General features: G+C 45.6%; 3 protein-coding genes across 4 annotated transcripts; 1 reads left to right on the forward strand and 2 right to left on the reverse strand.

Annotated features, from left to right (window-relative positions):
* Nucleotides 1-945: 945 nt before the first annotated feature.
* On the reverse strand, nucleotides 946-3435 carry LOC4325683 (uncharacterized). Its single transcript, XM_015777366.3, has 8 exons — nucleotides 3214-3435; nucleotides 3042-3108; nucleotides 2833-2890; nucleotides 2639-2700; nucleotides 2177-2409; nucleotides 2035-2068; nucleotides 1842-1970; nucleotides 946-1381 (listed from the first exon to the last, which is right to left on the reverse strand). Exons 1-8 carry the CDS (start codon nucleotides 3259-3261, stop codon nucleotides 1200-1202), a joined length of 813 nt encoding a protein of 270 aa, XP_015632852.1. The 5' UTR covers nucleotides 3262-3435; the 3' UTR covers nucleotides 946-1199.
* Nucleotides 3436-9058: 5623 nt separating this feature from the next.
* On the forward strand, nucleotides 9059-10923 carry LOC4325684 (putative glutamine amidotransferase GAT1_2.1). Of its 2 annotated transcripts, none has more exons than XM_015765491.3 (3): nucleotides 9059-9396; nucleotides 9501-10450; nucleotides 10553-10923. In XM_015765491.3, the coding sequence occupies exons 1-3, from the start codon at nucleotides 9303-9305 to the stop codon at nucleotides 10799-10801; spliced, it is 1293 nt and encodes a 430-aa protein (XP_015620977.1). In that variant the 5' UTR covers nucleotides 9059-9302; the 3' UTR covers nucleotides 10802-10923. The 2 variants fall into 2 exon arrangements, with proteins under 2 accessions (XP_015620977.1, XP_015620976.1); XM_015765490.3 differs by having other exon boundaries at nucleotides 9109-9396; nucleotides 10550-10923.
* Nucleotides 10924-12084: 1161 nt separating this feature from the next.
* Nucleotides 12085-15459, reverse strand: LOC4325471 (L-Ala-D/L-amino acid epimerase). The gene is made up of 7 exons (XM_015765488.2): nucleotides 14637-15459; nucleotides 13908-14018; nucleotides 13604-13820; nucleotides 13123-13456; nucleotides 12905-12966; nucleotides 12722-12795; nucleotides 12085-12433 (listed from the first exon to the last, which is right to left on the reverse strand). The coding sequence occupies exons 1-7, from the start codon at nucleotides 15423-15425 to the stop codon at nucleotides 12428-12430; spliced, it is 1593 nt and encodes a 530-aa protein (XP_015620974.2). The 5' UTR covers nucleotides 15426-15459; the 3' UTR covers nucleotides 12085-12427.

Here is a 15459-nt window from a genome sequence, read left to right on the forward strand (position 1 = left end):
CTGGTGTTCCACCTCAGGATGATGTGCCCTTGTCGTAGCCATTTTAGGATGCCAAACCATATTTACTTCGAGATTGGACATTCAAACAACAGATGGTCAATTGTTCTGAAGCAAAGCTGAAAAATAATAGTTATTTGGCCATCCCCTGAGTTGCAACCGGTCTGCTGTCTACACCCGGTTTTGCAGTGCGAGCTAGCTGAAGATCTTACATTTTGCTGGAGCCCACACCTCCCACCTCCCAAGTCAGCTTTGCCGTGGAAATGGTAGGCGGATTTTCCGTTATATTCCATATTGGGTGTCCATTTCTGGACAATTGAGTCCTTCACACCCTCCGTTAGTGGGGGGGGGGGGGGGGTTCACGTGCTAGGACCACCCAAATTCGCAGATACTATGTAAAAAGGGTCACGGTGAGGGTATGGCGGATGTCATTGATCCATCTTCCTTGTTGCATTGTATCTTGGACAGTGCAGTTCTTCCTCTTGGAGTGCCGATAGAGGTTTGACGCCAGGCTCTTTAGGCTTTGGCCACCAATCCAATTTGATTCCCATAATCTCGCCTTTCGCCCATCACCAATAAGGAATTTAGTCGACACCACAAACAAGTCCTTATCCAATTCATCATAGGGTGTTTCAGTTCCGATCCAAGGTTTGTTTGGTGCTCTTTATTCAAACCCTAGCCATCTCAGACGTAAGGCTCTAATAAATTATTCTTAAGTCGGTAACTCTAAGGCCACCATACCGAACCGAATGGGGGACCAGACCTTAGGCCAGTTGACCTGGCACTTGCCTACGTGAAATCCTCATTACCTGCCCAAACGACTCCTTGCTTGGTTAAATTCTTGAAGGGTTCAGTAACAATTTGGACGTCTTACTCTCATACGCAAAGTTTGTATTCCGAATCATTTTCCACAGGCACCCATTCAAAATTCACACCGAGTATGATATATTGGACAGCAATGTCGAAGCTCTTATTTTCAGAACCATCAGAGTTCAAATCAGGGGCTATACATAAAGACATACGGCAACCAGGCGACCAACATCTCGAATCACTTGCTAATTGTTATGTTCACAACAGGAACAACAAAGGCCAAACGAAAGGATACATAAAGCCTCGTGTCACTCCTAAAACAAGTCAGTTTCAGTCCACTGTCTAGCAAAAGTCAGGACCTCTAAAATCCAAACTAAGCTTCCCAGTTGAGCTTAGCCTTGTCTGAGGATGCGCGATATCTGCTGAAAGAATACAGGACACATGGCCCTGCTGAATTTTATGTCCTCCTTCATCCAGCCCATAGCAATCCTGTCCAGGGTGCCCAACGACGAGTACTGATATGACCATTCACCGCCACCAGGTTGGTCTACCCATGTCAGGGTGAAACTGTAGCCTACAACAGTTTAAAAAATTCAGTTAGAAATGTAATTCGTTCCTTACACTTGATTATGATCTTTACAAATCAAATGTTCTAACATTGGTGACATGATCCTCAGGTTCTGCACCCAACATGTAACTACACTGTATGCTGGTATACAAGTTCTGCTACAAACGGCTAAGCTCCAAAGAGATGTGTACATGCTTGACAAAGATATTAAAGCATTAAAATATGTATTCACACAACTCTTCTGGTGGTTTAAAGGACATTTTTCAGGTTGAAGATTGTTCTTTGCATAACTGTTTGCTTGAATACTCAGCTAGCTTGGCAAACATGGAGGTGGCTATATGCAAAATCAAATGAATGTGAAAGAGAAATGAACACAAGTAAAACATGATGAATAATAACTATGATGAGATATTCCAGTACTATGCTGTGGCTAAAATAATAGCATAAAATTTGATGTTCCAAATACCACTAGCTTCATGGGAGACTGAAAGTGAAAATCCTTCTGTTTGGTTCTTCACTGAAAATTTCATCCCAACTACTGATTCAGCCAGCATATGAAACATACAGGTACTGGAGCTTTCTTCTGTCGCACTCCCTGCAAACAACATACTTTTAAGTTCAAACAATTCACTACTGCATGTGTGTATATTACCACTAACCTGAGATGCTCATATGCCTTCTACAGGAATCAAGCTACAAAACCAATCCAAATCATAAACAGAAATTAGAAGAGCTCAACACACTCATTCTATTGCATACTTGTACTTCACTAATAAGTAGTTCCTGTTACGGAAAACTTACATCTCTTCCTTCCTCCTGAAAGCCATTACAAGGAACAGTCGCTTTTTCAATGAAGTGGATATTTCTCTCCCTGCTCTTTGACTTTGGTGTCTTCTTTGCAGGTGGAATTGGAGTTTGATTTTCTATAATCATTTCAGCGGTTGTGTCAGGAGACCCTGTAGCTATATGGTTTGCATCATTCTTCTCAGCCAGGAGACACTGAAGCTTCAATATTTCACTATTGAGCTCCTTTGCTGCATGTTTTGTAAACAAAATTGAATTAAGTCAACTTCATTAATACCAAAGTAAATGGAAGACAGAACTCAGACCAAATAGTGCTTTCAATCAGCAACAGATTGTTTCCCTCCATTTCCAAAGACGCACATCAGTTCCACCTCCACCCAATCATGGTTTATACTTTATACTTGCATACTACCAACCATTTCCTTATAAAATTATAATCTTAGCAAAAAGAATTCTTACTCTTCCTAGTCTCATCGAGCAAAAGTGTCTGGACCTCCACAAGCTGCTGCTCCTTTTGGGTCCTGGCATCATCAAGAAATTAACAAAAGAAGAGAAAGCAACGGATCAGGCATCATTTCCCCGAAACAGCGGAAGCCCAAAACAGCACGAACGCGTGAAACCCTATCGCCGCAGGAGCAGCATTTGAATCTTACAGCTTGGCAATGAGGCGCTCGTTCTCGCCCTGGAGGTCGGCGACCCAATCTTTCATGGCTGCATCATCAGAAACAACAAAACGGAGCGAAGTCAACAACCTAACAGAAATTCCTCCCAATTCCAAAAGATGTGCATTTCTCTCCCTCCCAGGTCTTAAACCCTCCTCCCTTCGAAAAACCGACGAAATACATCCGCCTCCTCGGTTTACCTTGCTGGAGCTCCTTGATGTCGGCAGCCCGCTTCTGGTCCAGCCCCTCGTCGAGCAGCTTCCGCTTCTACGCGCATCAAGAGCGGCAGTGCGAAACGTATTGAGAAGAAATCAAATCCGTGTCCATGGGTAGGGTTACAGAATGGGGGAAGAGACGAGGCGGTATGTATACCTTGAGGGCGGTGTACTTGTCGTAGAGCTTGGCGTTGAGCTGCTCCATCGGCGCGGGCGAGGTGGGAGGAGAAGGATCGGCGGCGGCGGCGGCGGCTCGACGAAGGGTCGACGACGAGCGGCGGAGACGGAGACGAGACGGTGACGGTGACGGTGACGGGGAGGAGGGGGACGAGCCGTTTGGGGAAATTCTCCGACCCCTGCTGGGTCCAAGGCAACCGTTGGATGGTGGCGCGCGTGCGGCTACGATTCAGAAGGTGACGCAGGCGGCTGGGATTACCGTATGGGCCGCAGCCATGGGCCATGTGGCGGCCCAATATCGTTCATCTGCACTGGTGTCTTTACTGCTCACTGTTAGAGATATATTGTATTGTATCCGGTTCGGTTTAATCATATCCCAATTCTGTTTTTATAAGTTGGTTATAGATATAAGAATGTACCGTCCCTATATGTAGTCATGTCTATAATCAATCTAATTATCGGGCTTACTCACCTACGCTTTCATGGTATCAGATTAATCTCGCTTCCGCCTATTCTCCACCGCGTCCCACGCGCTTCCCACATCAAGAAAATCTTCGGAATCATATAATTAAAATGGAATCGGCTATGTTTTTTTTTTAAGAAAGAAAAAAGAATAAGCTAACCTCTACTGTTGGAGGTACTTGTGTTGAATGATGTTTAGGAGTCGTCTTCTTCAGATAATGATCACTGAGACTAGCTCAAAAGTTTAAAGCTTCTGATGCTAAATTGCAGAACTGTAAACGTCTGATGATGATTTGCAGGTACTATCCAATATACAGGATTTCGACAGGACCAACACTGCGTGATCTGGACGGCTGCAGGCTGCTTCCTCACACATCATCCTCTCTCCACGCAGCTCGCACGTGCACAAAAACTTCAGAAAATCTCTGAAGAAGCTACACTTGCTTTCTTCAGTTGCTTTCCTGCTGATGCTTGAGCCGTGACGCGTGACGTGACGTTGAAACTGATCTTTCTCAGGCGGCGAAACCCAGGAGCCAAAAAGGCAACAGCGGCGATCCGCGATAGCGCGGCGTCCCCGTGACGACGGCGATGTGCCTCCCATCGTACAGGCTCAAGGTTGCCGCGTCGTGTACAGAAGATGACTCAACGGTGATCACCTGCTTCAGTTTAGTGATCTCCATTGAGACCCGGTTTAGTTCCCAAAATCTTTTTCCCAAAAACATCACATCAAATTTTTGACACATGCATAAAGTATTAAATATAGGTAAAAACAAAAACTAATCACGAGACGAATCTTTTGAGACTAATCATTTCATGATTAACCATAAATGCTACAGTAACTCACATGTACTAATTACGGCTTAATTAGGTTAAAAAAATTTGTCTTGCGGTTTCCAGGCGAGTTATGAAATTAGTTTTTTCATTTGTGTTTGAAAACCCTTTCTAACATCCGGTTAAACATCCAATGTGACACCTGAAAAATTTCTTTTCGCGAACTAAACACAGCCCATCGATGCAGCCCGAGAATGCGGAGCAGTTCTCTGCTTTTTTTTTTCTGTCTCGTTCAGTTTGTAGATTGTCAGGGTTCAGAATGTACTTGGATAGTTGGATCACATAGGGTAAATGTCTGCATGATGTTTTTGTTTTGTTCCTGCAATGGTTTCAGCAAAAGCTTAAGATATTGTTTGGATCCATGGACTTAATTTAATCTCTGTATTTAGATACTAATTTAGAGTATTAAATATAGACTACTTATAAAACTAATTACATAAATAAAAGCTAATTCGCGAGACAAATTTTTTAAGCCTAATTAATCCATAACTAGAGATTATTTACTGTAGCATCACATAGGCTAATCATGGATTAATTAGGCTCAATAGATTCGTCCTGCGAGTTAGTCCAAGTTTATGGATGGGTTTTATTAATAGTATATGTTTAATATTTATAATTAGTGTCCAAACCGATGTGATAGGGACTTGAAAGCTTTAGTCCCATCTAAACAGGTTCAGCCAATAATGTACTGTATATATAAGAAATTTTTTTTACCAGAATTCAGAAAACACACAAGCAGCTGTGTACTTCTGTGCCGCTTCGAACTTGCGAGTGACAGAGCGAAATCGGCCGTAGCATTTAGAAATAAAGCGTACAACGATTAGTGTGATTCTGTGAACACGTGAAGGTACTCTAAAAAAAACTCGATAATTAACCCTTTCCAGGACGGTTGTTGTTGTGCGCAGTTGCATGATGGTTACAGAAGTTGAAGCAAAGCTTTTGTTTGTTGAGAAATGGCGTCACCGGTGACGCCCAATGGGCTCTTCAGACTCCAACGCGCTGCACGATGTGCACATTGCTACTAGCTCTGTTCCTGTGGATCCATGATTCAGCACAGTCTTCATTACTACTTGTTCGTAGACTCGAACTTAAAGAAACTGAAACGAGGATCATATATACATTGTTGTGTTTTGTTTGATTAGGAAATGCTGGGATTCTCAAAATCAACCGACATATCACAGCTGATTTTGAGAACAAACACAATTAGGACGAAATGTTTTTTTTCTTTTTTGGGGGGTTCACTTCTTCCGTTCTCCGGCTTCTCAGGTGCATCAGAGTTGATGGCCCCTTTGGGCTGTGTTAACTCTGAATTTTGCAGGTGGTAAAAACTGGTCCATGAACCATGATCAATCCTAGAATATTCAGCATTAGGTAGTGATCTTGCTAGAAAAAGAATGGCTCTTCTGGTAGAAGAAGAGGAGGTAGGTAGGTGACTTCTCCGGTGAGTAGTGACTAGTGAGCCACTGTCTGCACTGCACAAATTATGACAATTCAACCATTTTCGAAAACTAATTTTATAAATAAACCGTAGCCAAAACTTATTTCAGAGACGCTGAATTTAGACACCTCAGCGCCACGTCAACTGGTGCTGAATGTCGTGTCATCGCGGATGAGAAGCTGAGTCGGCGTGCCAATGTCAGCGCCGGCTATTTGGCGCTGAGGTGTCTAAGTTCAGCGCCATACGATTTGGCGCTGAAAAAAATGGTCATTTTTAAAATAAGTTTTGGCCACGGTTCATTTGTAAAATTAGTTTTCAGAAAAGATCGCATTGTTAAAATTTGTGGTCTGCAGTTCTGCACTGAGCAAGTGAGGATTCAGGCAAGCAGACAGAGACAGGAGTGCGTGCTCCAAATGATTTGGAGCGTCCAAGTCCAGGAGTCACCTCCCCTGGATGGCAACCGGTCGGCTCGCGACGCGGCAAGCCAAGCCGCCGGCAGGCGGCAGTTCAGAGCACCCCAGATACCACCTGCATCTGCATCTATCGTGTACGTGACCGATCTGCCCGTAGTTCGTCGTTGGATTCGCACTTTGCAGCACCCGATGCTTCCATGCATCCCCGCCTCCCCATAGATCACCTGACACACCCCCACTCTGTAACACTGCATCCATCCGCACTGATTTTCTCTCCCGTTTCAAAATAAACAAATATTAGTGCTACAATTCTAGACGTAGATTTTTTTTATTATGATACGCTATAAATTTGTTTATTTTAAAATAGAATACTCCACTCATACGTGCGATCTCCGAATGAAGCCACAAACACAATGTATGGGCAGCGCGAGTCTCAAGCGTGCATCGCATGGGCTGGCCGAAATCGCGTTCCCTATGCACTGTGTACACAGCTGCTAGTCTCTGTACTCTACTGGACCTAACCAATCAGCTACTATAAAAGACAAGCGAGTATCTTTTCGAGCTTAATATGAGTTTGGCGTGCCCCATGCTTGCATATGTTTACAAATGCTCTTCAATTTCTTTAGTTTATCCTAGAAGAGAAGGTTTAACCTGATAGAAAGATTTAGTCTTTATTTAATTATAAGCTGTGCACGCCGTTCATTCCTGTAGAATAAAATGACCGGTCACTCGAGTCTATTCTCCCATAGTCTTGCAGATAGACGAATAATATATTTATAATCACGTCACTAGTGATCACTATTGTCCGTGTAAATTAACGTGGCAAAATAAATAAACGTGTATGAAATGGTTCTAATTTTATTAGGGCTATTTAAACGCACACGCACTCAGACCGACACATCAGACGCTTGTCACTGGCCGCATCAGCCTCCCTTGGATAACCACCAAACACGTCGGCACTGAGTACTCCATTCCCATTCCTAGAGGTCAAACCTACTGGAGTAGTACTAGTAATCATATCGCAGAATTTGTCAAATTTTACATAAACAACGCAACTAATTGTCACAATCAAACCCAAGACAGTAGTACATGCTTCTTGCTAATAGGCATATGCTGATCTTCTACTTAGAGATGAGTATGCTTATCAAGTACATACACGTTGTATATCCGAATTTTGGTCCAACAGTTATCCGGCCACTTACTACTGAAATTTTAAATCGGCAAATTGCATGGACCAGCTGTACGGCTTCATCCATATATTGCTGACGCCATACTCCATGCACAATTTAATTTGTTTTGTTTAACAAGAGGTTGTATATTAGTTTACAATATTTAAATTTGAGCTCTAGCAATTTCTTCCTTAAATATCTTCTTACCCATATTTTCGGTTATGTGGCACACTTAAAAGTTCCCTCCATAAATTTGTTGTCAATTGGTTGAGATATAGTTCACTAGTGCATATATTAATATTTAACTTCGCTTAAAATACATTGATAACGGGTCAAAACAAGAGGTGTACCTAGAAATTTTTCTAGTGCAAAGATAAAACACATATAAGCTAGCAATGCAGACTATAAAACCCTTGGGACAAAGAGCTAGCATTTGAATCTATCAAAGGTGAGCCAATAAGCCCAATAGAATGTCAAGGGTCACCGAGCAGTAGATCTATAAATGAACCAAATCATAGAGAACTCAATGAATAAACGCCCACATAAAAACCATCATGTATTTGTGTTCAGCGTAGTACAGAATAACTAGGATAATCAACCAAAGCAAAGAGATAGTTGCCACATCAATAGACAAGCATCGGGGCATATGATATGGGTTGTTACTTCTATTGTTGTGAATTATGGACCTAAAAAAATCCATAATATCCACAGAGATAAAATGATGTAGCATATTTATTAAAAACCATATGGTTCCTTTTATTCTTTTGTTAGCTTGTATGTCCTAGCACACGTTTATCTTGTTTCCATGATGGCATCCAGCACTAGTTTAACATGTCCCTTTCAGGGTTGTCACGGATTGCAAACGATTTAATCACTTAATCTCCTCGACCATTTTTTCCCTCATAGTTGTGATGATTAGTTCAACTTTGATTTATGCAATATTCACCGTTTATCCTAGAACTAAAGAAATTATTGTGTGTATTTTGTATATATATCCCAACTAATAACATCCTCACAAGTTGTTTGCTTGTTTTTCAACATTTTAGTGAAATTTAGTCGGATTTTAGTATATGTATCAATTTGATATGGGAGATTCATGTCCCGGCCATCTTCTTCTCAAAGTCTCTAACTCTAATAAGTTCATCCTCTTTTCCGGTGAGCGACTACTGGAGCAAAGTTTGTAATGAAGTTAGACTTATACAATATTAAAAGGAGACGCCAAACCAGCTATAAGTACTTGTAATATTAAACGGAGCAATTATATTTGTGGATTATAGCTACAAAAAGATAATCCGAATTATATAGTTTCATCACAATTAAATAGAAATTTAATAGTACTGCTGGATTAGCATAGCCAGTACTAGTACTGATGAAATCAGTCCGACAAGGCATAGACATCTCTTGGGGACATGTAGCAATTTCCAGTCATTTGCCCCTTTGACCTTGGTAGCTGTAACGCGGCGCCCAGACATAGTCGCACTAGCTCTCGCACTCACATGCGCATCCGCTTCATCAAAGCAAAAAAGATTAAATTAATTCGGTGATAAGATCGATTCCGTCTAGTAATCCAAGCTGCAATTCCGATTGATTACCTTCTATAAATACCTCACCCCACCCCTGAGCCCTCCCAAATCCGAGCAAATCAACAACACACGATCAATCGATCGATTAATCCTCTCGAGTAATCGCCTTGAAATCATCGGTTGATTTCTTGCAGAGATTAAGTAGCAGCAGGTGTTCGTCGAGCCGAGCGGCGATGTCTCCCTCCCCTGATCTCGCCCGGATCCTCCCCCGCGTGCTCATCGTCTCCCGCCGCACCGTCCGCAAGAACAAGTTCGTCGACTTCGTCGGTGAGCTCTCGTCATCTCCTCCTCCTCCTCCTCCATGGATTTTTCTTTTTTTGTTGGTTAGGACGTTGGCTGAAATGCGCTGCATGGCGCATGCATGTTCGCAGGGGAGTACCACCTCGACCTCATCGTGGGATACGGCGCAGTGCCGGTGATCGTGCCGCGGGTCGCCGGCGTGCACACGCTGCTCGACTCGTTCGAGCCCATCCATGGCGTGCTGCTGTGCGAGGGCGAGGACGTCGACCCGTCGCTGTACGGCGGCGGCGGTGCGGGGTCGGGGGGGCTCTCGGCGGAGCAGCTCGACGCTGTGCGGAGCCTCCACCCGAGCGACGCCGCCATCGACCACGAGAAGGACTCCATCGAGCTCCGCCTCGCGCGCCGCTGCCTCGAGCGCAACATCCCCTTCCTCGGCATCTGCCGCGGCTCGCAGGTGCTCAACGTCGCCTGCGGCGGCACGCTCTACCAGGACGTCGACCACGAGCTCCCCGCCGCCGCCGCCGCCGTTCGCCACATCAACTACGACAACTACGACGGGCACCGCCACCCGGTGCGCGTCCTCCCCGGCACGCCGCTGCACGAGTGGTTCGCGGAGTCGCTCGACGGCGAGGACAGCCGGCTGACGGTGAACAGCTACCACCACCAGGGCGTGCGGCGGCTGGCGGAGCGGTTCGTGCCCATGGCGTTCGCGCCGGACGGCCTCGTCGAGGGGTTCTACGACCCCGACGCGTACAACCCCGGCGAGGGCAAGTTCATCATGGGGCTCCAGTTCCACCCGGAGCGCATGCGGAAGGCCGGCTCCGACGAGTTCGACTACCCGGGCTGCCCCATGGCCTACCAGGCGTTCGTCCGCGCCGTCGTCGCGTACCAGGAGAAGCTGGCCGCCGCCGCCGCCGCCATGCCCGCCTCGCCGAAGCTGAACCAGGAGATGGAGAAGCAGCGCAAGGTGCTCGTCCGGAGCTTCTCGCTCGCCAAGAACCTGTACGTCTCCGGCGCCGAAGCTGGCACGCCGCGGCCGGCCGAGCAGCGCGACCTCGACGCCGGCGCCGAGTTCCTCGAGGTAAAAACCCAGCCCAACCACCGCACCTCCACCGGCGCGCACGGATGCCAGCCGCCGGACTTCAAAGCTAACCGCCGTGGCGTGGTGTGTGTGGTGCAGCAGTCGAACACGGCGGCGCTGAGCGTGCAGCAGGAGAAGCGGCTGAAGCAGATGGGCGCGACGGTGAGGAACGCGTCGGGGTACATCAACCGGCTGAAGCTGAACGAGGAGCGGGAGGCGGCGGCGAGGGCGCTCATGGCGAAGATGTCCATCGACCAGCTCTCCGACCTCGCCTCCTTCTACCACATCATGGGGACCATCTGCTCCGAGGTGCTCGACAGGAAGCTGCACTCCGCTGCTCCCGCTCCATGAATCTCTCTTGCCTCGCTCTCCATCACACCATGCTGTGTGCTCCTGCTTGTTTGTTTGTTTGATCATTCTCATGACGACATGATTGATATTATCAAATGTTAATGCAAATGTTTACGAGATAATATTATCGTGTTTCTGTTCTTCATTTGCTCATGCTTGTTTGACTTCGCGTCTGTCTAAGTGCAATGCATCTGCAGGAGCAGCTCACTGACTTAACGTCATCTTCCTGAACTGAAAGGGAAGAAGATAATAAGAACTGGATATATGTTGGTCGTTTTCGTTATTGAGGTGTCAATGTGCCATTCTGATCCACAGATTTTTATGGTCCAAACAAACAAGAGACGAGTAGAGGAGTACAGCAAAAGCAAAAACGATTACAAGAACTAGACAAAAAAACAAATCAAATCTCGGCCGTGGACACCTTCTTGGTCAATCGGGAAGTGGCAAAAGAAACAAAGGTGTAAGAGGAGAACCGCTTCTAGCACCCAGGTTTTCTGGAGGAAGCACACAGTGGGTGACACCACGGCCGCAATACCTGTCCAAATGAACCACTTCAGGCTGATCTTCCCAGCTGCCTCAGTAGACAGGAGGAAGAAGAAGAATTGCTCCTCTGCTATGTAAGAACAAATTTGAGATCAAATTTCTGTGTCCGGGGCTCCGGGCTAATTGGATTCATGTACATCAGTACAGACCTAAGGTCAAAGTTTAATCGCATAAAACTGAGGCTGTCTCGTGCAATGTCCAGCCGGATTATGAATAATTGATTGGGCCGCTCCCCGGAGGCTCGCCGTCAGTTGGGCCCAACATTATAGGCCGGAGTGCCAGACGTACTCCGCTTCCCCTTTCCCGCCCAACTGTATATGGAGAGAGATCGGATGACATGACGGGCCGTTTGAGCTCTCTTCCGGAGAGATGGCGCAGGCCTAATCAGGTCACATAAACATGGATGGCTGTCAATTGTGGAAAATAAGTCCACTCTTAGTACCTTAAATTATAGGTCTCATCTGATTCGTATCTGTCAATCACAATACCGGATATTTTGACTGTCCAATTCGCTAACGTGATGCCCATGTGTCATCTCAGTCATAAAAAAAATTAAAAAAAATAAAGTGAGGCCCACTTGTCATACTCTCCTCGGTCTCTTCCTTCTTTACCACTCTCTCCTCCCATGTCTTCTTGACGGCAGCAGGGGGGCGCACGGCGACGAGCGGCAGCAGGGCGACGGTGGCAAGGGAGCTAGGCGGCGGCAGCAACTTGTCAAGTATGAGTAGCACTGAAGCAGGTAACACCAAAAGTAAGCATAATACATTGTACTTGAGCATATTTGAGGCTGCATACATAAGGTCTTTTATACCATATTTAGTAATTTATTTATCGAACAGAACAACAAGGCCAGCTGAAAATGCCTCATTATTTTATCCATCTACAGACTGATCAAATATTTCAGGCCTAACTGGACTGGCAACAATAATTAGCCTCTTCAAGGTCATATAGGATTACAAGTTTACAACTGCTCCTTTGGTTTCAACTCCAATTGATTATTGTTGAAGGTAAATAATGAACAATTAATTGTTCATTGAACGTGTCACCGTTGTCTGTGAAGCTCCCAAAGGGCTAGGGCATTCCTTATTTCTGTAAAATAAAATGATATACCAATCAGTTATACATCTTTTTAGTCACTGAGGAGACCATTTGCATTAAAATAAGAACACCATTTTATACTGGTCAATCTGAATAGGTGCCTCTGGTTGTTACCATGTTTGATAGGTAAATTTGATTATAATTTGGTTCCAAACTGTTTCGTTCATGCTTTTGAAGGAAAAACTGTTTTCTTCATTTTATTACATTTGGATACTAGAAACAATGCTATTGCAGGACATGAAGATTTAACTTAAACAGCAAGAGTGAAATGCTTCTTACCAAGCCGTTGTTGTCTAAGTGAAGGAAACCACCATGGCCTCGAGCATTTGTAAACTTGTATACAGGTCCAGAAACTGATGAAAGAAGTTTAGTTGAGTAAGTCATATGAACTACATTCAACAGTTTTTTTCACTTAACCATCGAACATTGTACAAAGGAGATTGAAATAAAATGTTTTTGTACCTTCATAGCCACCGAACACTGGATCTTCAGACAGTAAAAGAGGTGTGTCCAGGTCAACAAAACTGAATTCACAAGAGGGGGGAAAACATCAGTGGCTATTTTGACAGAAGTAAGGTCTAGAAACCCAGGAAAATGTGACATTTTTTTTTTCATTTTAATCATACTGGTGGCAATGTCTTTGGCTGGAAAAAAAATGATTATATAATTATCACACAAACCTGAAACAACCAAGACCAGCTGCAAGATGACCAGCAAAGCCCATAGCGATCCTAGTCTCAACCATACCGCCTATCATCAGCGCAATGCGGGCTTTTCTTGCAGCATCAATTACTTCAAGGGCTCCAAGAATCCCTAGCTTTGCTAGCTTGATGTTAATAACATGAGCAAGATTTCCATCCATTATTTTCTGAGCATCAAGCAAACTACGACAACTTTCATCAGCTGCAACAGCAACTCTGTATTTCTCCTTGGCAACAATGCTAACATCGCGGAGACCTTCCCAGTCATCTCGATGAACTGGTTGCTCAAACAATACTGGAGTCACTCCCATTTCTGAAACCAATGGCAGTAACAAAAAAATAGCTTAATAGGAGAAGATTGGACGGCTCAGATATTAAATAGCTAAGATTTTTTCCCCGCAAAAAAAAAAGCAAAGATTTTCAGAATATAGGAAGCTTTACAATTTACAGGGGTACAAACCGTTTAGTCTATCAAGAGCTTCAATTGCTTGATTAGCTGTGTATCCTTCATTTGCATCCAAGATAAATGAACAATCTGGATGGGCAAGCCGTATAGCCTTCAAAACTTCTATATCTGAGTTTAAGTTCTTCCCGACTTTGAGCTTCAGAGTCTGAAATCCCTGTCCTCGATATTTTGCGGCTAACTGAGCAGCTTCATTTGGTGTCACGATTGGAATCTAAATTCAAAAGTAGAAGAAATTAACGATTTTCATAAGAAAGAATGCTTTCTGTAATCAATGCAGAGGATGCTGAGATGGCCATACCGTGATATCTGTTGTGACACTGTCTGACGCCCCTCCAAATAATCTCCACAAAGGGATGCGGATACTGTTAGCAATTGCATCAATCAAAGCCATCTCCACTCCTGCTCTAGCCTTCATTGGAGAAGAGCACAATTGAATAGACATCAATGGATAAATCTTGTACCAAACAAACAACGAAATAGTGTAGTCCTAAAAGAAAGGCCAGAACCATTTGATGATGCCTTACATTATTGCACTTGTATGTGAATTAAAAAAGAACAGGTGAACCTGATTTTGGATGTGAAACCTCTGTTATTGTAGGCTTGTAATTCATGGTTCTTTACAGGTAACTTTTTTTTTCCCAAAAGGGTCTTTACAGGAGTAACTTGGATTGTTCATCTAGGATTTATCTCATGTGCGATTATGAATTACGAGTCGTGTTGCCATATGATGGGCATGAGCCTGTATTATCACTTAGCAACCACATATTTGTAGCAAAACTATCTTTTGCTTTCAAGGAAATATCGGCAGTATCCAACACTCCAATTACCAGAGAGAATGACCTCTCACAAAATTCCAGCACACAAATTAGGCAGCTACTGCAGAGAAAACGCCAAGAAAGAAAGGCACAGTTGTGACTCATCAACGTGAATCCCGTGACAGTAATTATCTTAGATCAGAGTATCAGACTACGACGATTAAGGTGAAATTGGAGTCAGGTGTTCGACGGGATTGCGTGAAATGTCTCACCGAGGCGAAGTCGTGTCCCGGGAGGGCACTGGCGACGTCCTGGAGCACGGCGCCGAGGGGCGCGGCGGGCGCGCCGGCCAGAGCGCCGCACGCCCGGGTGGCCGCGGCGAGCGCGCCGGGCTGGTCCTCGGCGGTGACGGAGGGGAGCACGGGCGCCTCCCCCCACCCGACCGCGCCGCTCCGGAGCTCCACCCGGACGGCAACGTTGGACACGGCGTCCAGCCGCGACGACGCGATGGTGAAGGGCGCGGCCAGGGGCACGTTGAGCGGCCGCGCCTCGGCCGCCACCACGTCGACGGAGAAGGCCTCCTTGAGGGCATCGAACCCGAACGTCTCCGCCGGCTGCGGCGCGGGCGGTGTCGGCGACGGCGACGGCGAGACGGCGCGGAGGCGGGTGGCGCCGCCGGCGGGTGGCTGCTGCTGCTGCCTGCCCACCGGGAGCACCTGAGCCCTGGTGCTACCGCTCATGATGCTCCCATGATTCTGAGACAACCTGAGAGGCGAGAAGGACGAGGAGGTGGAGATGGCGGAGTCCATGGCCACTGCCACTGCCACTGACTGGAGCACTGGATTTTGCCGAATTTTGTGGAATGGCTCGAGGAGGAAGACGACCACGAGTTTTTCCTTTATAGAGTAGGAGTTGGTGCGCAGGTTTGACATGGTACACTGACATGTGGGCCCACGTGATCTGTCCCCGTCACTGCTACTGGGCCCCACATGCCAGGACAAGATGCCCGCTACAGCCAAGTACTGTATACTGTTCGTGAACAGGTGTGTTCGCATGAACATGTTCCCAACCCAAAAATGAAAACGGAGCGGTACA

The sequence above is a fragment of the Oryza sativa genome, chromosome 1 (assembly GCF_034140825.1).
Source record: "Oryza sativa Japonica Group chromosome 1, ASM3414082v1".
NCBI classification, from domain to species: domain Eukaryota; kingdom Viridiplantae; phylum Streptophyta; class Magnoliopsida; order Poales; family Poaceae; genus Oryza; species Oryza sativa.